The sequence below is a fragment of the Chiroxiphia lanceolata genome, chromosome 12, assembly GCF_009829145.1.
Source record: "Chiroxiphia lanceolata isolate bChiLan1 chromosome 12, bChiLan1.pri, whole genome shotgun sequence".
In the NCBI taxonomy this organism is placed as follows: domain Eukaryota; kingdom Metazoa; phylum Chordata; class Aves; order Passeriformes; family Pipridae; genus Chiroxiphia; species Chiroxiphia lanceolata.
Genome location: NC_045648.1, coordinates 3,362,700 through 3,388,269, shown reverse-complemented (window position 1 = coordinate 3,388,269; position 25,570 = coordinate 3,362,700). Strand labels below are relative to the sequence as shown.

Sequence of the window (25,570 nt, the reverse complement as noted above, 5' to 3'; positions counted from 1 at the left end):
TCTGAGCAGTAATGCTTTCCTGGACAGCTTTTATATCAGTGTTACCTCAGGAAATTCAAAACAGAAGCTACATGTAGCCATGTTTCTAAACCTTGTGGTCAGAATTAAGCCTTAGTTGGGGGAAATAAGCTTGAAATAATATAAAGTACTCTATGAAGCCAGAGCTTTGCTTTCTTGGCTTCCCAAATTAGACTGGGATAGAGTGACCTCAGGAAGATGTCAAGAAAGAGGGGAAACCGTCCCACCAAGCTGGGAATTGAAACTGTAAAATATTACTCTTGTTTAGGAAACTATATATCCTCTAGATAGTAGTGTTGGAAAAGAATTTCATTAACAGTAGAGTTTAAGTTACTAGTTTAGGTGCCCGACTTTAACCTGAAATAAAATAATCTGAGTATCATTCAGTGTTGCAAATTTTCCATCTCAAGTGAGCTTTGTTGCAGTAATTGGTACCCTTGGTAAGCAGTTCAAGGTTTCTGCCATTGTATTATGTCTGATATTTAAGAACTTTAGAGGTGACCAAATACAGTTTTAGATTCTGTTCTCTCCAAATTAATGGGAAGCTTGGAAGGAAATACTTGTTTGACGGTCGTGGTGAAGACAAGATATGCTGTCAAGTGCTGGCTTAATCCCTTTTTAGCTAAATATACTCATTCCAGGTAATTTTTTTACCCCTCTGCAGATTCTAAAAAGTGAGATGAGAGTCATTCCCAATTAATTTTAACCTTACTTGTGTTCCAGGGGGAGAGAGTTACTTCACAACATGATACCTTTTAAAAAACACAGGAAACCCCCCCCATAACAACCCGGGTTCTTCAGGCAGCATCAGCTTTGTGGTGTTATTTTTACTAAGACAGGGTCTGAAAGGATGGAGTTTGTGTGCAACTTAATGCAGGTCCAAACTTGTGAAGTTCGGAAGGTTTCCAGGAGGTGGCAGCAGGACATTGATGGAACAGCAACAGCCGTTTTGAGCTTGTTCAAATCCTTTCCCTGATCCCGGGGCAGGCTGGCACTGTTGGCTCGCATTTTGGGAGTAGGGAAAGCGTGCAAAGTGCTTAAAACAATAGGTAAAGGGCATCTTTATGTTGCAAGGGGATTGTTTGGCTTGGAGTACAAGTAGTATAAAAATGCATCTGCATGCACACACAAAAGTTGGGGCATATCTGCTTGAATTTGAAAATGGCATTGACTAAACTTGGGGCAGTGTCCTGCATTTGGGGTAGAAATGATTGACTTGCATACCCATGTTGCACGGGAGCAAGGAGGCACAAGATGAATATTATTTCTATTAAAAAACTTCTTTTTTTGGTGGAAAATGGCCCTGACTGCTGCTGTGTCCTTTCCTTTATGTCCATCTTCCTCCCTAATTCTCAGAATTCTCTGCACCTTAACCCTCGTGCTCGTGCTGCCCCCTTTATTTATCACCACTCAGAAGATAATGTAGGATGGTCTGAGCAGTGTGAAGAGAGAGACCCTGGGAGCAGCAAGCATCACTTTGAAATAGTATCCTTGTCTTTAGTGAGTGTGTGGGTCGTGCTGATTCTTTGCTGTACTTTGGACACCGTCACGGGGCGGGTGAGGAACCACCTGTTCATTCCCTGACTGCATTTTCCTGCCCAGCATCCATTGATTCAGCCCAGGTTGGTGTGACTTTACAGAGCATTCAGACGTGTCCCAGAAGACTAGGAAAGCTGTCACCAGCAAAAGACTAAACTTTCCTTAATCTACCTCTTGCTATTTCTGTGTTTATTCCTATTCTATACACTAGAGGCAGTTCTCACATCTTATTTCTCTCTGTGGTCAGGCTGTATTACTATTTATGTTGGATTTTGTTTGTTTGTTTGTTTGTTTTCTTCCCCTCAGACTTCACTTTACATTTAAAAATATCCTTGAAGTTGCCTGATCACCTTTGCAGCTGGATTTTCAACTGGTTCTTGCCAGCTTTTTTATTTTGGTGTGATGTCTATCTCAGGGTTATCTAGGTATGATCACAGTAGGTTGTGAAGCTTATTCCTGTTTTGTGTTAGCACCTTTGTGTGTTCAGTTGTGTTCAGACTAAGGTAGCCTGCAGTTAATATTGTGTTGTGATCTCAGGGCAAGTCTGCTGGTATCTTGAGCAGATGGTATCTAACTTAGGTTGGGAAGGTGTTCAAACTTCCAAGAGCAGCATCTACAGATGGTGGAAGGAGAAACCTCCCAGCCTGGCTTATTCTCTGGGCTGAGAAATGGCACCTTGCCTTGGGTAATTAATTAGTTACTTGCTATACAAGTTTGGGTGTCCTGAGGAAATTAAGTGAATTGATTTATTTTAATTTTTAAAATCGTAAATCACTCTGAATTTTTGTGCTGTGTTAAGGGGAAATAAATCTGTATAATTACCTGTGTTCTGCACTAATGTGCACACCTTTCAGAAGTGGGTGCTTACGTTCTCGTAAAAAAAAAATAAATCTTAAATTTTTGTTAAACTATATATTCAGAACAAATTCTGAACAGATTCATCATCTCCAAAAACAGACTTTATCAAGATAATCTAAAATAACATATATCCTACATGCTTTGGAAATCCTGCAGACCACAGAGAAACATTTTACCTAATACAGCATTACACCCTAAAAACAATACAGGGCTGCCAGACCACAAAACATCCGCAATTTGGGACAGCAGATGTTTCTACACATGCTTCTTTTTAAGACCAAGAAGCAACACAGGGGAAAATAAAAAAGCTGAATATTGAGAAAGAAATGTAATATTGTAGAGCTGGAGGAAAACTGGATGGACAGGGAGATTTGAGTAATTAGCCTAAGAGTTGTGAGGAAGATGTGGAAAAGTATTTGTGAAACGGAAACATATGGATATGAAAGAAAAAGTCTTTTTGTGTGTGTGTGTGTGTGTAAATAATATTAAGTAAAATTTTAACTTTGTCTTAAAAATAGAACAAAAAAATCCTGTCGTGCTATGGCTAAAAAGAGGGAAAAGCAAAGAGTTCTGCCTGGTATTCTTGTAACCTTTATTTCGTGAAGGACTGCTTTTTCTAGCGCAAATTATTTGAATCACTTCTGCTTAAATCTTTTTCACATTCCATGTCCATTTAGACTTTTACTTTAAAAGGGGAATAATTTAAAACAACTTTGTTCAAGTGGGCTTTTGCAGGACTGCTTATTACCATTAAGTCTATTGTGAAGATACTGATTTGCACACTATGGTGTTACACTCTAATACTGACTCTTAAGTTCATTGTATGTGAGCAGCTTCACAGTAGGTACTGTCTGTTCTAAATGCATTTAACAATTACTGTTTTATATTCTTGATTTTCTTTTTTCTTTTCTTTTTTCTTTTTTCTTTCTTCTTTCCTTTCTTTCCCTCTTTCCTTTCTTTCCCTCTTTCCTTTCTTTCCCCCTTTCCTTTCTTTCCCTCTTTCCTTTTTCTTTTGTTTTTCTTTTCTTCTTTCTTTTTTCTTTTATTTTTCTTCTTTCCTTTCTTCTTCTCTTTTTTCTTTTCTGTTTATTTCCCTTTTTCTCCTCTTTTTCTCCTCTTTTTCTCCTCTTTTTCTCCTCTTTTGCTCCTCTTTTGCTCCTCTTTTGCTCCTCTTTTGCTCCTCTTTTGCTCCTCTTTTGCTCCTCTTTTTTGCTCTCCTTTTTTGCTCTCCTTTTTCTTTTCTTTTTTGCTCTCCTTTTTCTTTTCTTTTTTCCTCTCCTTTTTCTTTTCTTTTTTCCTCTCCTTTTTCTTTTCTTTTTTTCTCTTCTATTTCTTTTTTTCGCTTCTTTTTCTTTTTTCTCTTCTTTTTCTTTTTTCTCTTCTTTTTCTTTTTTCTCTTCTTTTTCTTTTTTTCTCTTCTTTTTCTTTTTTTCTCTTCTTTTTCTTTTTTTCTCTTCTTTTTCTTTTTTTCTCTTCTTTTTCTTTTTTTCTCTTCTTTTTCTTTTTTTCTCTTCTTTTTCTTTTTTCTCTTCTTTTTCTTTTTTCTCTTCTTTTTCTTTTTTCTCTTCTTTTTCTTTTTTCTCTTCTTTTTCTTTTTTCTCTTCTTTTTCTTTTTTCTCTTCTTTTTCTTTTTTCTCTTTTTCTTTTTTCTCTTCTTTTTCTTTTTTCTCTTCTTTTTCTTTTTTCTCTTCTTTTTCTTTTTTCTCTTCTTTTTCTTTTTTCTCTTCTTTTTCTTTTTTCCTCTTCTTTTTCTTTTTTCCTCTTCTTTTTCTTTTCTTTTTTCCTCTTCTTTTTCTTTTCTTTTTTCCTCTTCTTTTTCTCTTCTTTTTTTTCTTTTATTTTCCTTTCATTTTTTTTTCCAGCACCGGATCACTGTGACGCCTTCTGATTATTCCTTAAATTTTATTTTACCCTCAGCCGACCCCACGGTGAAGGACTTGATCGGCGGCTTCACGGCCCTGCACTACGCGGCCATGCACGGCCGGGCGAGGATCGCGCGCCTCATGCTGGAATCCGAGTACAGGAGCGACATCATCAACGCCAAGAGCAACGACGGCTGGACTCCCCTGCACGTCGCGGCCCACTACGGCAGGGACTCCTTTGTCAGGCTCCTCCTGGAGTTCAAGGCTGAGGTTGATCCGCTCAGCGATAAAGGTACTACCCCACTCCAGCTGGCCATTATCCGGGAGAGGTCAAGCTGTGTGAAAATCCTCCTGGATCACAATGCCAACATCGACATTCAGAACGGTTTCCTGTTGCGATACGCTGTGATCAAAAGCAATCACTCCTACTGCCGAATGTTCCTCCAGAGAGGGGCCGACACAAACTTGGGTCGCTTGGAAGATGGACAGACACCCTTACACTTGTCTGCTCTTAGAGATGATGTGCTTTGTGCACAAATGTTGTATAATTACGGAGCAGACACTAACACAAGGAACTATGAAGGACAGACCCCACTGGCTGTTTCAATAAGTATTTCTGGAAGTAGCCGACCCTGTCTGGATTTCTTACAAGAAGTGACAAGTATGTATGTAAGAGAAGTTAATCACAGGACACAATGTCCTCTTAAAAACCTTCTTTGAATTTAGCCCCAGAAAAAAAAAAGAGCTTGCTCTCTGCCCCTTGATGCTATTTAAGTGCACTAGAAAATTTCTGGGAAGGTGAAGGGATTGTGATACTGGGAATCCTTTCCTCGGCAAAGGTGCTGGTGTTAAGTATATTTCATTTAATTATTTTTGTTTAAATATCTACAGGAAGCATTCGTTTTAAAAAGAGTGAACTGTAAAATCTCATTTTATTAGTGGCCTTAGCCCGTGAGATGTTTGGGGTTTGTTTTCTTGTTTGTTTAGGGTTTTTTAGTGTCTTTTGTTGTTTTATTGCCATGCAAATCCCCCGCAGTTGCTGGCTTTCCCCTCTGCACTACGAGGAGGGCAGGAAAGAGCTTTGGCTGCTTTGTGTTCTCCCACATTCTCTCTCCTTCCCTTCCCTAAACCAGGCAACAAAATGCCATAGTTCATTCCTCCAACTTGAAGGGGTTTCATGTGCTGTGTAGCTTTGATTTGATTTTGTTGATGTCTTTGAAATACGAGAGATTTCAACTTGTTATGGCTTCTGATACTTAGAAATAAGTATTAGACTCCTCATATTCAGGTCACTTTTGATGAGTAGTTTTTGGTGTACTAGATCAACTGTAAGTTTTCTCTTCTTCTCTCAACATGGAATGCTGTAATAGTGTTTCATAATTATAGTACTGCCTAAAGCATTTAGGAATTGCTGATTAGCATTTAGCAGAGTTTGCCAATTCAAACATGTTAAGATGGCTTGATAAATTATTATCCAGCTAGAATGATCTTTGCACTACACAGGATGGGGTATTTCATGTAGCCCTTTTTTCCCCCCTGAAACTCCTTCTATTTTTTTGGATGTTGTATTTTTTTTTTAATGAGAATTAGGCAACTATATAGTCTGTAAAGAAGCTGAAAGTCAGTGGGGGCTGGAAGTGAATCAGCTGAGATCTGTTGTCAGTAGCTGACACAAATGAGCATTTGGAATTTCATTTTTGTCTTCATGATTGGTGGTGTTGGTTTTGCTCATACGTGAAATTGGGTTTTTGGAAAGGTGGAAGTTGATAATAAGAAATGCAAGCGATTAATAGATTTTTTTGCTTTAATTTTTTCTGCCCCTTCTCATTCAAACATTTCTTTCGGGTTTCCTTTTTGGGAGCCTCTTTTTGGAGCACTGTCAGGGATTTTAGAGATGATATAATATCCAGACTTGAAATTTTTCCCAGTCTTGGGATGTATCAGTAACCGTGAAGGCTTAGGGCTGCTTCCCTGTTTCCTTGATGTCTAAAGACTAATGGGAAGGGGTGCTGTAACTTTCAGTTTTCAGATTCCATACCTTAAGGGTTTAATGTTAAATGAGAAGTAGATTCTGCTACAAAAAAAGAGGCTTTAATTTCTGGCCAGTGTAACAGTGTTGGAACTCTCCCAGTTTTGTGCTAATGGAGGGAGAATTGGGAAAACAGTGCTGACAAAAACACTCCAGCTCTGTGCTTCTGAGCAAAATAATTATGAATATATGTTTACAAACAACTATAAACAAACTCTGCTGCTGCCCCTATTATAAATACCCAAACACTGTCTTCCCTGGTTTTCATGAGTAATTACTTTAATAAGATGCTGTATGAGAGATGAGATGGATAAAGAGCGAGCTGGGAATTTGGAAGTGGAGTTCCCAGTTAAGCCTGACTGTGCACAGGGAATTGTTGAGATCTTGTGCTGTAGCACTTTGGGGAAGAATCTTGTTTATGAGTCTACTGCAATATGTATTTTCCAGAAGAAAAATTTACACAGTTTTTAGGGAATTCTTCCCCTGGAATTCTTCCTGAAACACTTTTGTGTTTGGTAACAGTGCCTGGGTCATGGGGCTTAATGGGAATTTCTAGTTTGTTTATTTGAACGTTATACTAAGGGCTTAATATAGAAATCTATAGCTGAAAGTTTTATATGTGCATCTGAAGTTTTGAAGAGTGTATTTGATAGTAAAACAGGAGCTAGTTTTTATTTTTACAGTAGATTAACATTTTTAAGCTTAAGTATTAATAGATATTAATTACGAAAGTTGATCTGTCTTCAAGTGAAAGCAGATGAACGCTGCATATAAATGGGATACTCTTTAGTAGTCTGCGTGTAAGATGTGAGTGGCTATTTTTTTGTACTTGGAAAACGTATTTGTACAGTTTCAGTTCCTCAGAAAACATCATCTGTGAATTTCTTTTTGTTTTGGTAGGTATTTAATCGGTAATAAGGGCAGCCTTTAGCCCAGGTCCCCCGTTGGGAGTGACAGGCAAGAGACCAAGCTCTCAGAAATACTCAGTATTGGCCCTGAGAGTCTGCAAGAAGATATTGGATTTTGGGGTTTGACCCTGAAGGTCTGATATTCTTCCTGGTTACAGGTAGAGATTCCTTTGCTCCTAGAATAATTCCAAGAGGAAGTTATTCTATAGTTGTGTTTCGGTATTTAAGCACACAGCTGGAATTTAGGAACAGCAAAGCTTTTGATCATGAGTCTGCTGTTGACTTGGTGCTCAGACAGTCACTTGTGTATTTTTCTTTTTCCCCTTCTCTCTTTTTTACAACAATAAGTAAAGTCTCCCTGTGGGGAAAAAAAACAGTATTGAAGATGAAAAATGCTCAAATGATTTTATGGATCACCTTTTTTTTCCTTATCTGTGTTACGCTTTTCTACTCCAAAAAGCATTTATTGGCAACCACCATAGTTGGTTGTATATATGTGTGTGTGTGCATATATATATATATATATATATATATATATATATACAGTATAGCACTTGAGACCATCTGATAAAGGATTGGTTTGGAGCAGTGCAATGTTCAGATTCATGTGGTCTGAACCTGCCTCTTCAGGAGTGTTAATGGGTTAAGTTTGGAATGCACTAATGCAAATTAAAATAGAGATGCATGTATAAATATATATGAAAATAGAGATACATAGAGACTTCTGTTGGTAGTGTGTGTATCTACAGAATTAATGTGCAGTCATCCTGGATGAAATTATATATTTTGCAGCTGAATTTGAATGGGATGTGAGAATGTTAAAACTTAGAGAATGCGGGAGGTAGGAAAAATGCGAGCGTTAGAAAAATACTTCAGTGAGCTTTGAGGTACTAGAAATTCTGTTGGGATCTTAAAAAAGGGAATTAAAAAAAAAAAGCTTGGAAACTTCCCTCTCTCCATAGCTCTCCTTTAATCGAATCCCTGTTCAGATAAGAGGGCAGACTATGAGGAGCTGGGTGAGTTGTGTGTCTGTGTCAAGGCAAAGAGCTCAGAAAATGGATCAGGGCAGAGCAGTGTAATAGGTTGGTAACAGGTATCAGAGAACTCATTTCAGATCTGGAACAAGATCTAAAGGTCACTCAGTGAATTCAGCTACAAATATTTCAGCTACATTCCTTTTTTTTTTAATTTTTCAAAGAGCAGATCTTTGGCTCTGACTAGAGAGTGTAATTTTGTGTTTAAATTTATGTAGCACTGTAAATGTGCAGAAAAAACTCAGAAGTCCTGTTAAGGAAATCCTTGTACATTCTTTCTCTCTCTCCCTTTGCTAAATCAAGATAAGTTTATTCACTAGACTTTTCTTGCTTAAACTGGAAGAACATTTAAAAAAGTTTCTTTGCATACTTTAAACTTTTATGGATACAGAAGTGTCTTAGTGAATTAAGTAGATTTCTACATGTTTTATTACGTGGATAATTGCAAAGGAAATGGTATTTTTCTGTTTGTTATAATGTAGAAGAACTTTACTGGAATCACAGGCTTTGACAGCTTCTTTCCTTGGGTGCTGCTGGAAATCTTGCAGTAATGATTGTGGTTTGCTTTGTCATCCAGAGTTACACAGGGAACGGGGATAAAGGGATTATTTTATAGTTTTCTACCACCTCATAGTGCAGTTGACTGTTCATATTAAGTAGTTGAATCACTTTGTGTAGCTATGGACAGTTATATAGTTTGAAAGAATTTTTTTGAGAGGCCTACGTAAAAAGAAAAAAAGTGAAAAAAATGTTTTTATGTGTGGCATTTAAGGTACAACCATGCTCCCCTCCCACTTGTACACCTGTGCTGTACTCTGCAAAAATAATGTAAAAATAGCCTAACAATGCATCTGAAGCCTGTCTTGGTGTTCAGAGCACTTTACTTACTGTTTGCTAAAAATAGATGAACATTATGATATTGAAATTCTTCGCTGAATTTCCAAAGCAATTTCAGTGACACTGAATTTACAGCAATGTTACAAATTAAAAAAAAAACACCAACCTTTGCAAGCATATTCAGATCTTAATTTCATTGCTAAATACACCTGTTAAGTATAACACTGAGCTTTACTGACATTCTACTTTTTCATATATAAATTTTCAGTCCAAAATACACTCCTTAGTACATAGTTTCTGTGCCAGATACACCGAAATTCAATAGACCTCTAAAACTCATTGTGGGGAATTATTTTTCAGAGAACAATGAAAACATACTTCAGGCTCAGGCATTCTAACAGAGGCACACCGAGCACAAAATTAAATTAGAACTTTTACTTGTATGATATCCATTTAAAAAGAATTAAATCTCTGTTTGCCCTGTGGAGCTGGATACGGGTTCGAGGAGTTCATTCACTTTCTCAATGAACACTCTGAAATTTTTTCTCTCTACATTCAGTCCTTTATGCCTTATATTAAAATTTTTAGACTTACACATTCTTAATATCAGCTTTTTCTGACATTGGGAATGCTGGGGAACCAAATATTGTTCTGCTGCTGCTATGTTTTACGGAGTCCGAGCCAGTGCATTTCCTGAAGTGTTTTATCCTGTTGCAGTGAGCAGCTGAATTCCTGTTCAGCTCAGCCTTAACCATTCCTAGGTGATCCCATCCTCTGCCCGTGATCCTGTTTGTCTGTGCATCTTCCCCAGAGTGTTTGTTGGCTGGTAGATATGAGTTTCTAGTTGATAAGTTTGATTATCTTTTTAATTTCCCTCCTCCCCCCCCCCCCAAAAAAAAAACCCCTAACAAACTCCATTTGATGCTATGTTCCTTCACCGCTGTGAAATAAGGGGTGGATTTAAGATTTAGCTGCAGATACATTCTGATTTTCTGGGGGAACTGAGCTGCTGCCAGAGTACATCAGCCTGGTCTCAACATTTTTTGTAAAATGTTGGAAAAAAACCTTTTATTTTTAAATTTCCTTTGTAGCTAAAAAGAAACTACCAAACAGTTTTTGCTACTGTTTTCAGGCTTTCACAATTCCCAGGGGGGGCAGAGGCTCAGTTTGAAAAATACCACTGTAAGCTTTTTTGAGAGAAATGCATTAATATTGTAGAGAAAACTGTGGGCGGCTTCTGAAATATGTCACTGATGTTATTTTTCATTTTTTAATTTATTCACCAACGGCCTCTCCAGTTCAAACCAATGACACTGATTGTTTGCTTTAAAAGTACTTTTCTTTTAATAGTTAGAACAATACATCAGAGAGGATCTTCTTGCAGCCTCCAGTGTATTAATTTTGGTTATTCCCAAGTTTTCTCTTGGGTAACAGAAAGGTCAGTCTGTGATTTTTGCTTTGAGTTTTGCTCTGTATTTTGAGTGGAGAAAAAGGGTGGGGATTCCCCCCTTTCCTCCTTTACAGCACGGGATGAAAGTCCCCAAAACTCAGTGTTGTCAGGTCTAAAATGCCTTAATGATCCTTAAATTTAGACCTGTGAGGTGAGTTAGTGTTTTATTTCTTGGGGAGGGAAAACGGGCAGGCACAGGTGGAATTGCATCAGCTGCAGAGCAGTTTTAACAGTGACAGACTTCTTTGTACAGGTAATAAATCCTAAATGGAAGTTTTGGCTGTCTCTGGGCTAGAACAGCAACCTCTGAGACAGAATAAGCAGAAAAATCTCGCAACTGCTAAAAGGAAAGGAGTGGAGTATTGAGTGGAAATTTGGATTAATTGTAATAATTCCTTGCTGTTAAAATGTGCATTTTTTTTTCTATTGCTTTACCAGCAGTACAGCAAAAGAATCTATTATAATAACTTAAAAGGCTCATTTCATTATTGGAGTAAAATAATTATTAATTATTTAAGTGGGGAAAAAAGCTCAGGAACTTACTTAGCTCGTAGTTGAAGAACTGATTTAGGAAAATGCTTAAATTTTACACATACTCAAGTCTGCTGCATCTAGATAGGAAAAAAAAAAAAAGCAATTCCTCTTTAGTCTGTAACTCTGTTTTTACCTTTCTTTTGTTTGGAAGAAGCTCTTCTGTCATTTTTGGGACACTGTACCCAAGAATTGCAGTGGTGGGGATTTTAGCTTTCCATTAGAGCACAGAGGGAGGCAAAAGATGAACTCTGCATCTTTTTTCCTGTAATTAATACTTCTTAATTTGTTCGATTACTGCTATAAAGCTTGCAAAATAAATTGACTGAAGTATTTCATGTTCTGGTGAGCACATCAGTAAATCTCCAGCTCCAGCAGGTGTTTGGTGCCCTGAAGGGACCTGGGGTTGTGTAACAGCCCAACAACCACCAGGGTAACAGGACTAAGGTGGCCCTTTATGGCTCAGGGATGTGTTGGGTGTTTTTAAGGTGATCAGTAGTTTTATGTCTCAGTTTTGCATGATAGTGGTTATTAGGTCAATGGTACTTTTCATGTCCCTGTGGGTTTTTTGTCCTTTTCACTTCTAATTCTCTTCCTTTCCAGCTTATTTGCCCTAAATAACTCCCCACATTTGTGATGCAGGATATAACCAAAGTTGCTACTTCCTAATCGTTTTTAAACAGAACTTTATTCATCATTTAACTTGTCTTTAACTTTGCCAAATTACTAATAACATTTTTCATTTGCCAAACTAAGGTTCACTGACATGGGTCTGTAATCCTTTATTTTTTTTCTTTTTCATTCAGATGCAACCAAGAATGAGTAAGTGTTCCAGACACCGTTTCTAATAAATCACAAATGCATTAATAACCCTGGAATTTGCAAGGCGTGACCTAAGACACCAACAGCCACTAGATGTAGCAACTGGTGCTTAACACTGGAAATGTCCATTGTTAACACATTCCCAGGAAATATTTTTTAGGCTTATCAGGGGAAAATGTCATACATTTGATAATCGGGTCTTTTTGAATTAACTGATGACCAATTTCTTCTGGGTGTTTTAAGTTGTCTGTTCCTTTATGTTCTCAACCAACCCGTAGGGTGTTAATTAAAAGGCATTTATTTCTGAAACCAGAAATCAGTGTCTCATAGCTGATTTATTGTGTACTCTGCTACAAAAAATGCACATAGATCTCTAGTCCTTTTTAACTTCTAATGCTGCTGTTTGCACTTAACTTTTGAAGTGGTGAATCCTTTCTTGAACCCTGTTTGCATTCACATTTAAAGCATTAGAACCATTTATTTATCACCATCAAGATTCCTCTGCTTGGTTTCTTGCCAAAAGTAACTTTCCTTTCCCTGAAGCTTGAACACTCAGCTGTTGTCCAAGTTGTCTAAATTCTTTCCTTTAGGTGGAAAAAAAAAATTGCTAAGAAGAAACCACCAGTGAACAAAGTAACTGTTGGTCTGTATTCTGAGTCTTGCATGAAGGATATAACTAAAAATAAATTTGACATTTAGGTATCGTGGTGATAACTATAATAAAAGTATTTTCAGTTATGTGAAGGAAACTCAAATTTTCATGTTCTTTAATTTCAAATCTAATTTCTTTAAAAGCAGACTGAGAGAGACTATTCTCATGCATTACTTCTGCTGGCTTACCTCAGATAATTTTAGTGCTTAAGATAAATCCCGGTGTGTACCTGTCTGTCAGCCCATTTCTATAGGAGAACCCACGCAGGGGGAAAACAGGAGGAACTCGCTGCAAAGGGTAACTGAAACCTTGGACAAAATACCCAAAGTAGAAAACAGGAAATAGTTTCATAATCTCTCTACTCTGTGCTTAGCAGGAAAGTTTAATAAACCCATAATGTCAGTGCTTATTTAGCTGATAGATTGTTTGTTGCTGGAGGAGGAGGAGGATGGAAGAAGGGATGGGCTCTGGGGGGAAAAATCCCTCCTGTCCCCTCCTAACAGGTTTGGGAAGGGGAGCTGACAGCAAACACTGCCCACCTGCACCAAGCCCTGTCCAGAAGGCATTTCCTCTGGAAAATGTCCTGCTTAATTGGTGGCAGCTCAGGAAAGCTAATTGGAGACTCCATCACAGTTATTTAAAGTCTCTATTGTTGGTTTTCTTGCTGCTTTTTAAAGAAATGATTGATTCAAGCAGTCAGCTCAATAAAATCACCTGCCTGCCTCTGCAAAAGCAAGCAGCCTTTTACCATTGACTATAATATTATATTATAATACAGATATCTTGTCAGATTATACAGATATCTTATTATACAGTAATAAAAAAGCAAAGTAAGTTGCTCTGTTGACAACAGGTTATCTTGATGCCAGCAGAAGCACCTACGTCATTCATGGTGCTGAGTATTTTGACTTGGACAAAGTCAAAATAAAGTCATCAGGTGCCATAGCTGTGTCATGGCTTGGAGAAAAGAAAAATAAAGAGAAAAGAGGCTTACGCTGTTAAGTGGATGATCAAAATATTGATTAGCACAGCTTTGATGTGTTACTGGAGTAACTCCAAAAAAGCTATGGCAGAATGAGGAAAAAAGCACAAAGACAGGCAGAGATTTGGAGTGGTTCCCGTGTTGGGATTATTAACTGGAGTTTTCAGCTTTGGGAAGAGGTACTGAGCATGAGTGGAGGACAGAGGTTTATATAAAGGTATGTAAATCATGACTGGCGTGGGAACAATTATTCATTATTTCTCTTGTAGCTCCAAGAATGGCAGGCATGCAATGAAGCCATCAGGAAGCAGATCTAAAATAAATAAAATTACTTTGTAGTTTTCCAGCCAACGCCTAATTATATTGTGAAATTTGTTGCCACAGGATGTTTTGGATACTGAAAGTATGAATGGGTTCAAGAAACATTAGGCAGATTTACAAAGGGCAAGCTATTCACAACTATTAAAGACATGGATCTGTGTGCAGTCTCTGGGTTAGGAAGGCCCAAAGGCACCGGTGCTGAAAGCTGGAAAGGTTTTTTGGGGCAGGATTTCTCAATGTCTGTTGTTCTGCTCTTTTTCTCTTTCTTTCTGCCTTGGATCCATTGCTGGGTGCATTCAGATAAAAGACTAGATTAACCTTTCTTACGTTTCTTTGCATAGGAGACCAAAAACCAACTGTTTTTCAAGGTGTTTGAGTAGTTTTGCTGGTAAGAGTTTGAAAGAGAACTGATTGTTTTGGAAAATCCTTGTCAGAAATGCTGAAGTTTGTGTGATGTCAGTAAAGCTTTTCCTCTGTGGACAGTGGTTAACTCACATTTTCATCTCTTTGTTTGACAAGGTTTTGGCTGCGTCTAAAGCCTGAAGGCTTCGTCTTTTCATTAAAAGGGAAAAAAAAAAACACCCTCAATCTTAAACTCTGCCTCGCGATCTTTGAGTAACTTTTATAAATCCTCGCTCTCTGAGGAAACTTCCCAGTCCTGTTACAGTTGAACTTAGAAGGTTTTGTTTCATTGTTTGAGAGAAAAGCAAGACTGAGGGTTTTTTTTTCCCCAAGTTACAAGGGAACAGGGTTTTTCTCCTTGTTACGAGGATAGAAAACAAATCCACAGAAAGTTAAATGCTGTTCTACAGTGCCTAAGCATATGTTGCCACCTGGTGGGAATCCTCATATGGATAATCTGACTTTCCACTGGCATCAGTAAAATTGTGTGCATGTAAAAATGCCTGTAGGATTCATCCCTTGATTTCACTGAGTTCATTAGAAGCTATTAATTCCCATCCTTTCTCTCTGGTAATTTTTCCCTTCCCTCTCCCTCTTAGAAAACAGCAATCCCCAGTGATTTTACTGATGTCTTGAAGTATGTTTGAAGTGCAGTCCTTTTACTTTTATGTGTTCCTTTTGTCTTTCCAGGGCAGCCCAGGAACTTGCAAGATCTATGCCGAATTAAAATCCGTCAGTGTATAGGCCTTCAAAACCTCAAACTACTTGATGAACTACCCATTGCCAAGGTCATGAAAGACTACTTAAAACACAAATTTGATGATATCTGATATCCATGAAGAGAAGAACTCTGAGCAAGTTTAGTTATATTCCAGATACTGAAGAGGCTTGTTGCCTTGCACAAAGTATATCCTATGCAAATTCTGATTTTTCTGTGAAGTCAGAAGGCAGGTATACACTTCCTTGGGTTTTTTATACCACACGCTAGAAGGTCTTAATTTTTGGTTTCTTGGTCCAGGTTTACAAGGTCCAAGCTTTCTATACAATGTTGCATTTTAAAACTTGCTGTCGGTTTTCTGTTTGTTCTCACCTTACCTGTGCAGCCTTGCAGTGGGGATGGAAGGCGGCCCCTCGAGGGAAGTGGTTGGTTTGAGTTGGATGCTGAGCAGTGATTCAAGAAAATAAAAAGTTTGGAAATCAAGGCACCAGTCCTGCAAAAGGATACAGAAGGACCTCCAGAGCCCTGTCTGTTGGGCCTCTCTTCTCTGCCAGGTGTATGTTTTTGCAGGACAGAGGGAAGAGTTATAATCGACATGTCCTCGGGTACTGTATGAATATAATTTGGAAATGGAAGGAAAAAATGCAGTTACCCTGTTCAATTTGAGGGTCTATACATTGGCTTTTTTAATTATTTTTTTCCTAATTACTCTGCTTGGGATGCCCATAAAATTCAGGCCCTCTTTGCTGACATTCCCTGTTAAATGGGTGGCTGTTTGTAAATCTGTTTTTACCAGTGACAGTACACTACAGAGAGGCATAGCCTCTGTATTTTTTACATTAACTTAAGAGGAAACAAATTTAGATTTTTTTGAAGCCAATGTATTCTGTTGCTCATACAGTGCCTCCTGTGCAATAATCTCTCTGATGTATTTTCCCTTTATGTGTGATTCCCCCACTATTCCCCATTTAGTCTCAGTGCATTATTTGAGAGAACAGGAGCTGCTGCCTCACTGTAGTGTTGATGTGACATTACAGAAGTGATGCAGCAGTTGCTGTTCATTATTACTCCCTGGATTTCATGAATGTATAACCTGTTTTATTTCACTTTCAGTTGGAATTTTATCTACAGGTTCTCAGCCAAATTGTGTCCACTTAAAAAAAAAAGAAAGAAATTGGCCAAACCCTTTTGTTTTAAAAGCAGTGACAGATTTTTCTTTTTTTGGTTGCTCTGAAATTGTTTCGGGTTTAGAGAGTGGGAAGTGCACAGAAGTTATTAAGATTTTACATGTGCATTAAAAAGAAAAGCCCCATTCACATTGGAAGTTTAAATTGTACAATTAATCTGAAAGGGGTACTGAAATCTGGCTGCTGAATGTGGTTTTCATACTAGGTATTCAAAGAGCTGTTAAAGAGTTTTTGTTTCTGATCATAGGAAAAAAAATCAGTTTGTTGATCGAAAGAAGATTGGGCCAAGATGTGCAGTTGTTTCACTGTCTTCATTTTCAAGGCATTACAGAGTCATCATAAGGTTCTTGCCAGTGTCCTCTACCTTTCTTTTGGCATCCAAAAAAGCCTCTCAAGTATCAGGAGTGTTTTTGTACCAGTTACACCAGTGGAAGCGGGAGATGAAAGGAATGGTGGTGGCTTTTAAATTTCACGCTACCATTTCCAAAATATTCAATATTAAAAATAGGAAAAGCAAGGTGAAGCAGGTATACTCACATTATTTTAACTGTGCTAGTTCCTTTTAACACCTCCTAACCCCAGAGTGCAGCTCCTTGAACACGAACCTCATGTTCATCATGCTGATGGATGCACCGGAACTGTGGCAAGCAAGGAGGATTATCCCTCCCTATTGTGCCTGGCATTGCATCAGGTTTCCAAACAATAAGGGATTTTGGAGATTCATGGCTCAGAGGATTGGTGATGGGATGTTGAACCTTTTTATCTCCAGCTTGTGTGGGTTCAAGTCCAGCCTGCTGGAGCAGTGACCGAAAGTTCTTGTCTCAGCAGCTGGAACGAGCAAGTCCAGCCACACACCGGGTTGTAGAGCTTTGTGGAGCTTCCTCCAGGTTGTGTCTCTGGTGGTGGCACCGTGGCAGGGACAACCTGAGGGTGTGGGTGGAGTGGAAGAGCTCTTGTGTGTGGTGGTGTCTGTTGGCTCCCGTTGAAGCAGAAAAGGTCGAGCCCTTCTGATGGTCGAGCTCTCCAGGGCTGAGACAGGACACACTGGCAGGTTTAAAGCATAAATCTTCTGTTTTGTGACATGAGATTAGGATCTTAAAATCGCTTTCTTTTAAAAACAAAAACGAAAAGCAAACTTGGTATTGTTCACTACATTTGTAAGTTGGTCTCAAACCAATGTTCTTCCCCACTGAATTTTTACAGTCATATTTTCTAAGGTAATCTAGAGTATATTTTAGTTGCAATCTATATTAAGGCAAATTATTTGTTCTGTCTGTTGCTGTGACTGAAGAAAATTATGGAAGACTTTGTTGGTAACAAGAATGCTATTTAATGAAGAAATGTGTAATTCCATTATTTATTGTTTGAGGTTTGTTTTTTTGTTATTTCTTTTAAGTAAACTGACATCTAAAGGGAACACACAAATGTTTCAGGCCAGTAAAAAGCCTTTCTTTTAAATGAGTTTTCATCCCCTCCTCTCCCCAAGGTGGAGGGAAGCCCTCACCCTTTTTTACAATGCTAAGCCATCTCTTGTAGCTGGTTTCTCACCTTAATTCTACAAAGCACCTCAGCACACGTGTCTCTGAAAATACTGATAGTCCTGCTCTCTATCTTCAGTTATCCATGTGCTCAAGTGCAAAGGAAGTGGGATTATTCATTGATAATCCTATCCAAATTTCAGTAATAGGGAATTTGGTCTTTTTTTTATTATTATTATTATTTTCATTGTTGTGCACAAATAGTTTGAAGGACAAACTGAGCTTTGTTTTTCATTTGGACTAGAATGTGGAAGGAAAAGTGCATAACATGGACTTGTGATGTAGCCTCGTTCCGTTACCTTGAAATTCACGGTTGAACACTTTTAATAAACCTTAAAAAATTGGCAAACACACCAAAGAATCAATATGAGTAAAAGACTCTGATCATTAACAAACTGCAAACCTCATCCTTTAAAACAAAGCAGAAAGTTTTTGTAAATATTTATGTTTATAAATGTACAGCAGAGTAAGAGTGTTTTTTAGATTATTTAATTACCATATTTCTAAACTATTTACATTATAGACAATACTTGTTAGTTTGAAAAGCTCGAGTGGTTTTTTTTGTTTTGTTTTGTTTTGAGTTTGTTTTCTTTTCTTTTTTTTTTTCTTTTAAATTCATTATCACTCATGCTTGGAATAACTCTGGCTTCCTTGGAATAGTGTGGAAAATTCAGTTTTCTGGCTCTGGTTGGCAATCATAGGAGAACCACATCTGGACGAACTCATCAGATGAATACCCAGAGGCAAAAGAAAATATGTGGTGTGTTTACCAGGGTGGGCTGGGCTGGGCTGGATGAAAAACCTGCCCACAAGTCCAGCTTCCATAACTCTGTGTTACTGATACCATCATGTATTTTGTTCTTCCTTTGCAATGTAAGTTTTTTGCTTTGGGTCAATTTGAATTTAAAAAAAAAAAAAAAAAGAAAAAAGAAAAAAGTTAAACCTGGTTAAAACCTATTTTTGGTTTATGTTCTGTTTATTTCTAATGTAATGTTTTAATAACATAATACCACTTTACACCTTTTCTCTCAATGTTTGTCTCTCTCTTCTGCTCCTGTTCCCTTCCCCAGTGTTACGTGATTTTGGGCAGGTGTTTGGGACTCAAATTTGCCCCCACAAATGGGAGTTGTCTCATGAACTGTAAGGTGACTTTTTACCAGTAAATATGAGCATAAAAGTCATGGAATGGTTTGGGTTGGAAGGGATCTTAAAGCTCATCCTTTTCCACCTCCTGCCATGGGCAGGGACACCTTCCACTATCCTGGGTTGCTCCAAGCCCCGTCCAACCTGGCCTTGGACACTTCCAGGGCTGGGGCAGCCACAGTTTCTCTGGGCAACCTGTGCCAGGGCCTCCCCACCCTCACAGTAAAACAAAACCCACTCTAGAGCTGGGCTTTGGAAGGGGGAACAAACTGGTCCTTACTAGGAGTGGTTGGGTTTTCCCTGCTCAGGTTCCAGCTCAACCACTTCAGGGTTTTCTGACAGGTTCACCTTTTTTCTCAAGCTCATGTACTGACTAAGATACAAAAATGGACTAAATAGAGGTCATATTTTGGTGTCTGTTTACTGCTTATAAAAGTTAGATAAAGGGGATGCACATGAATATTCCTGGCACACAAATTGTAACTGGAACATTCAGTTTTAGTCATGAGAGCAATGCCCAACCAAAAGTTGCAGTAAGGTTTTGGACCCTAAAAATTGGGAGTGGAAGGAGACTGGATTTAAAGACATTGCTGCTAAAGGGTAATAGGGGAAAAAAATGATGTTTTTCATTGCTCAGTAGCAAAACTACACGAACACCACGGGGAGAACGTTCACTGTCCATCCACCAGTTGTGTTTAGAGCTGTGGATGGTTGTTACTAACACACTGGTCAGGCTTTAGCTTGTCTGTTTACTGAATGCTGTGCTAAAGACTTTGTTCCTGTTTATGTATCATATTTCCTGTTTTGAGTGTTCACTTGTTAAGTTTAAAACAATTAATGACTAATGCTCCCATTTAGAAAAACCTGATTTACAAGCTGTTGACAAATGACGTGTTTAGGATACACAGTCTCTATATATATTGCTAGAAGTGGGTGATAGGAAAGTGTACTTATTTTATATGGCAAAACATGGGGGGCTTTTTTACCATAGTGAGTAAGAAAAAGATTTGTACCTTTGAAAGAGACATTATCAGAGCAAAGAACGGGCTCTACTATGTCTTTCCCCAAAATTTATAGTGAAACATATAAATTCTCTTTCCTCTAGTCTCTTCCCCCTACTTTGGTTGTGGTCACCACCACCTCAAAGGTGGTGACCTCAAAGGTGGTGGTTTCTTTGAAACTGGAATAGTATTGAAAGGCTAAATTTTGTTCTTTATCACTGGCATATTGAATCTCTTCTCTGTGATTCTGCTTCTTGACTTAATGTCATTAGCCAGAGTAGAGCCCAACATGTGATTTAATCCCATGGCAATAAGAAATAAAGCAGACATATACATTGCTCCATGAAACCATCCTACCAGGAATTCTTCAGCCAGTGCATTCCCCAGGGAACCACAACATGCAGCTGGAACTGCAAAAAGTTGGGATTGAAAGCTGCCTTGGCTTTTATTGGGAAATCTCCAGCTGTCTTGTGAAGAAGTCGGAGCTCCAGCTGTTTCCTCCACATCTGGGATCTCCGGTGCTGCTGACGGCTGTTTGTGGGGTCCCAGGTAAGTTTTGAATGTCTTCATGTTTGCAAGGAGGATGTTTGCCACAGAGGTGCTTGTGAAGGGTCTGAAAGCATTTCTGTGCCTTCTCCGGGCAGGTTTCTCTGTGTGGTGCAGTTTGTGTAGACTTAAAACAAGTGTGTTTGAGAGTGATGGTGCTGCAGGGTCAGTATTTCCCCCACTTGGACTGGATCTGTTGCAGTGCTTTTGCAGACTCCTCAGCATCCATGAAATACCCCTGAAAGGTCTGGAAAAGGTGAATGAAAATCAAGCTTATAGGCAGTAGGTTATACAAGGGTAAATGCTTTTAGCAGAGAATTTAGGTCTATAAGTAACTGATCCACAGCAAAGAGCATCTATTCTTTGTTAAAGAGCACAAAATTGGCCATAACTCTTCTATTCTGACTTGGAAAAATAGGGTTTATTTGCAGTCTGAATACGCTGCAAATACATCAGATCATCTTGTGTTCTGTCACAATTAACTAGAAATTAATGGAAGTGTTCTGCTAAATTCTGTCCTCATTTCTGACTTACACTGTTCTAACTCCTCTGAAGGTGGTGGTTACTCAACATTTAATCTAGTGTGAAAGAGCAACTAATTGATTTGGTTGGCCAGCTTGCAGTCCTGCTCCTTGTTTTATGGCCTAATGAGGAGAGTATTTTTGGAAGGTATTTGCAGAACACTTTGTGAAGGAGCAGTAGGAGGGATTCTGTGGTTGGGGCCAACTTTATAGGCAACCAGTAGACAATTTTTTTTTTCTCCCTAAAAGCATGGCCTCTTTGATAGAATTGCTTAAATACTTTGATATCTAGTCCAGAATTGGTGGGAGACATTTCAGTTTGATGGTCCATTCCATATCTTGAGTAACCTAATTTATCTGCTTATTTTCTAATACAGCAGATTAAAGTAGATTTGCAATGAAATGTAAATTGATTTTATTTTAAAGGCTTAATTAATTTTAAAGCCATTAGAGATTAAATTTTGTATATTTTAAGATAGCAACAGGTTCTTCTTTGGTGAGTGGATTCTTGCTTGCAATCTGCATTCACAATGTGTTTAAAATACAAGATGGTGAGTTTGAGTAGCATCTGTGGGCTGGAACAGTCAGAGCTGCCCTTGTCCATGATAAGTCAAAGCCTAAAGTGATGCTGGAAAATGTTACATATCTGTGTCCTGACCAGTTACAAGCCAGTTTTGTGTGATTTTTAGGTTCTCATTTGTTCCTACCTGGCTATTGCATTTTCAAGGGATCATAGAAATTTAGATTCAGCTTCATCCAAGTGCTTGAGTTTTAAACCTCAGAGTGCCCAACTGCAGGATGTGGGTTATGGAAATGTGACTTCCAGGCTGTGCCTGTCTCAAGCAGCTCAACTTGAGATCCATCCCCTGGCTCTCTGGATGTTGCTCATCTCGTAATAGGTTTTAATATAGCTGCTAGAAAGCAAAACCAGATAATTTTTAGAGAGCAGTCAGTCTGAAAATAAAGTGATCAGGATGTTTGGTAAGAGGCTGAAGTTTAGATGTGTGTGGGATTGTGTGTGAGAGAGAGCAGAAAACGTGGCTTTTGATCTTACAGAAATGTTTGGTATGTGGGTTGTTGGGCTCAGAAGTTTGAATGTCCTTAATATAAAATAATCTGTGTGAGTATTTGAGTCTGTTCCTTTTTGACTTTGTGTGAGCTATTTAATGGTTAGTGAGCCAGAAAAAAAACACTGTGTTTTCTGATGGTTCAGGCATCCTCCTGATGAGTGGAAGACTTGAATTAAAGTTCCCACTCTGAACCAGGCAAAGCAATTAAGGGATGGGGATTTGCACTGGCATTCCCACCTCTTAGTGCTGTGATTACAGGTTTGTTAAAATTGTACCACAGACAGAGAGCACAACAAAACTGTTACACAATCTCCCAGGCTGACCCTGGAAGTCCTTCAAAGCAGGTTCCTTCAGAGCAGTTTCTTGCTCTTGTGAACAAATGACTGAAGCTCGTGGGGCTTTTTTGTTCCTGCTCACCTGCAATCTACCTGGGAAAACTAATTCTGGCCTCTTCTGGTTCCATGGGCACCTTACCTGCAGCTCTGGTGTGTTTGTATTTAGATGCCATGTCCTTGGAAGTGTCCAAGGCCACGTTGGATGGGGCTTGGAGCAGCCTTGGATGGCAGGGGGGGTGGAATGAGTTGAGCTTTAAAGTCCCTTCCAACCCAAACCATCCTCTGATTCCGTGGGCACCCACCTCCTTCCAGCTCTTGTCTTTGATATCAGTGCTGACTTGCTCTTCACAGCCTGTCTTCCACACCAGCTCACTGAGGAGGACAGGGAATGATGAGACATTCCTTGCTCCCAAAGAAACCATCCCTAGTGGATGTAGTGGTGTCTACGTGAAAAAATCTAATGCAATGCGAGTTTTTGTGGAACTGCTCAGGGCTCCTAATACTTTGTTTTTATTTTATTTTAATCTGTTTGCTTGGCTAAAGACTCAATACTTTTTTTTTTTCATAAAACCAAAATACCTTACCCTGCATTTTCACTGACTTCAGTCCCGATGTTTCATTCCAGATCACTGATTTATCTTATGTTTTTTTTAAGACTCTAACACTTAGCAAATTTCTTCCTCATCACAACTAGTTGCTCTTTTAATGAATCAAACTGTTTAAGGGCACAGCAAAATCTTATAGTGACATACCTGCATTATTGGTACTATATCCTGTAACTCTGCTTTTAACTTGTTCATGTCCAAGTAAATTAAATTAAGGGGCTTTTTTAGGAGTCTCGTCAGTTGTTTTCAACTAATAGTAGAAAACACTTGAATGATTCTTTGAAAGATGCCCACATAGGGACAGTTTCAGTCTTATCTGATAAATAGCTTCAGATGCCCTTTGCTGCAGATTGAGCCTTGTGGTTTGTGTTTTCTTCTTCCCAAGCCTGAGTACAACACTGATTATTTTTCTCCTCAAGACATTTTGCCAAAATTTTTGAAATCTGCCATTTTGAGCAAAGAAAACTTGAAGTGCTTTCACAATTCATTGATCTTCCTTCAATCTTGCTAAGAGTACAGCTTTTAATGAGAGTAGACCCCTTGTTTTAAAGGGCATTTTTAGTGCCCCCTATATTTTGCCCATATGTTCAATGTCTTATCCAGTACTTCAGTAATTTGTAGTTACCGTGTCAATAAAGTGGCTTTTTAGCAGATAGATGTAACCTAACAGTTATTAGTTATATTGGTATATACAGCTGAACTTGCTGGCTTTGAGTATTTCCTGTGCTTCATAAATACTTGTATAATCTGTTGTGCAGGCTCAGCTGTTCTTAATTCTGATGTGATTCATATTGTGCTTAGAAATCTGACATTCTTGGCTTGTCAGAAATATTAATATATGTTAGTGCCATATCTATTGAAAATTGACATGTTTTGTGCAGGGCCTTAATTTTCACTTCTTTATATTGCAGCATTCCATGTTGAGCAACATGTCTTTGTTTGCTTTTAAATTTCCCACTCACCTTCAGCCCTGAGAAACCAGAAATAATTAGATTATATCTTTCTCTTGGCTCGCACAGCTTTCACTTGTAGTGAATTATGCCATGCAAAACTATCCCTCCAGTGAGAATTTGGTTGTCATTGTTAGGAGCTACATCTGGACTGTGTAATACTTGGTACGTTGCACTACAAAGGCTCGGAGTCAGCGAGTAGGAATTGCTCTTTCCTCCAGCAAAAGTGCCACACTTCACCTCCCCGGGCCTTTCTGCTGTGGACAAGGCTGTTGGACAGACAAAAATGCTACTCTAAACCTCCAAAACTGGCATAAGCCTGACTCTGAGCAGCCAAAAGTACTATGGGAATGGTGACCTCCATGTGGACAAGTCCTATTTCTTCAGTGGGTGATGGAAGACCAGAAGGGAAGTTCAGACTTCCATCTACGTGAGCCAAATAATTTATCCTGAAAACTGGATGAAAGTTCAGCTTCAGGGGAGAAGTTTGAATGCACCTTTAGGGTCTGTGTAGTGGCAAATGAAAAGCCTTTTCTGTTCAGCCCCTTCTGTGTTTAATTACCCAACCGCAGAGGAGCTGAAGCTTTTGTTTCCAGGTTGAGTCCTGATTTCAGCTGGGAAGTAATGAATGTTGCTGTCTCTCTGTACAGTCTTTCATCCTGCTGATGATATCATTTTCTTGTGTAATCATGGGAGTAGTAAATGATTCCTATTCAGACTTCCTCTTTAAAATCAGCCTGAGAGTTCCCTGCAGTCCCCACACTGGTTTTGTTGCTGTCATCTGTCATCTCTCGTGCCACGCTCTTTTCTGGGTATGTGCATGGTACAGACCCACCAGTTCTTTACTGAGGCTGATTCTGACAAGGCACTATAAACCCAAACCTTCTTTGGAGTGTTCTCTTGGTTGTGAAGTAACAAAGCAGCGATGCCACTTGGCTGCCCAGCAGAGAACACAAAAAAAGTGTGGCCTTTGGATTTGGGTGTTTGCTTGGAGTTTTTTTTCCCCTTCAGGGTGAAGAGAGCATCAAGTGCACCAAGCAGAAGTGCCCTTGCAGGCAGAAACCTTGGTGGTTGCTCTAATTCCTCACCCAATAAATTTTTCCTTGCTTTAGAGCCATACTCAGATCTGGTGCTGGGGGAAACACTCTGGTTGAGGCATAAAGCTGGCCTGATGTTGAATTGAGACAGCAATTAGGTGCTGCCATTTTCTGTCCCAACAGAGAAAAATGCACAGCTTGAAGCTTCATCTCTCTTAGTTTCCTGTCCTCATCCGTGTCCTCTCCAATCTCCTTTTCCCACATAAATTACAGCATCAGCAAAGTCAACTATTCTGCATCAAAAAAAATCCACTTTGAATTAAACCCCTGAATGACTGTTTTATGTACTATTAAGAAACTTGGGGTTTTATTCTAGCGTGTAAATGAAGTCAGGATACGGCTCCACAGCTGTCTGTCCATCTCTGGCAGCGGGATCTGTTCCAAGGGCAGGAGATGAGCTGACGCTCACTGAAGTTCCCCTGACTCATCTGCCTTACCAGAACATCCCACAGCACAGAGACATCGTGATTTTAAGTAGCATTAATTCTCGAAGTGGCTCCTCACAGCTGCCTCTTATTCGTGCCGTGCACAGATGTGAGGTTACAGTACAGTTCTTCCCCCAAAATGATGGATTGCCATCCTGACCTCGACTTCTGCTCCTACGGAGGTTCACG

General features: G+C 38.9%; 1 protein-coding gene and 1 long non-coding RNA gene across 10 annotated transcripts in view; one reads left to right on the top strand and one right to left on the bottom strand.

Moving 5' to 3' along the window:
- The window catches only part of ASB7 (ankyrin repeat and SOCS box containing 7), a 31,911-nt gene extending 13,194 nt beyond the window's left edge, over positions 1–18,717 (top strand). For 5 of the 8 annotated variants that reach the window (XM_032700441.1, XM_032700443.1, XM_032700442.1 and 2 more), the window contains 2 exons: positions 4,333–4,938; positions 14,936–18,717. In XM_032700441.1, the coding sequence (XP_032556332.1) occupies positions 4,333–4,938; positions 14,936–15,075 (746 nt within the window). In that variant the 3' untranslated portion in view covers positions 15,076–18,717. Of the gene's footprint in view, positions 1–4,332; positions 4,939–7,206; positions 7,373–11,872; positions 13,304–14,935 lie in introns of those variants that run through there. The other 3 variants (XR_004359320.1, XR_004359321.1, XM_032700446.1) reach the window with 3 other exon arrangements.
- Positions 18,718–20,277: 1,560 nt separating this feature from the next.
- Positions 20,278–24,703, bottom strand: LOC116793021. Of its 2 annotated transcripts, none has more exons than XR_004359345.1 (4): positions 24,357–24,703; positions 22,607–22,676; positions 21,607–21,813; positions 20,278–20,625 (listed from the first exon to the last, which is right to left on the bottom strand). It is a non-coding gene; the product is annotated as an uncharacterized LOC116793021 (long non-coding RNA). The 2 variants fall into 2 exon arrangements; XR_004359344.1 differs by having other exon boundaries at positions 24,422–24,703.
- Positions 24,704–25,570: the final 867 nt, after the last annotated feature.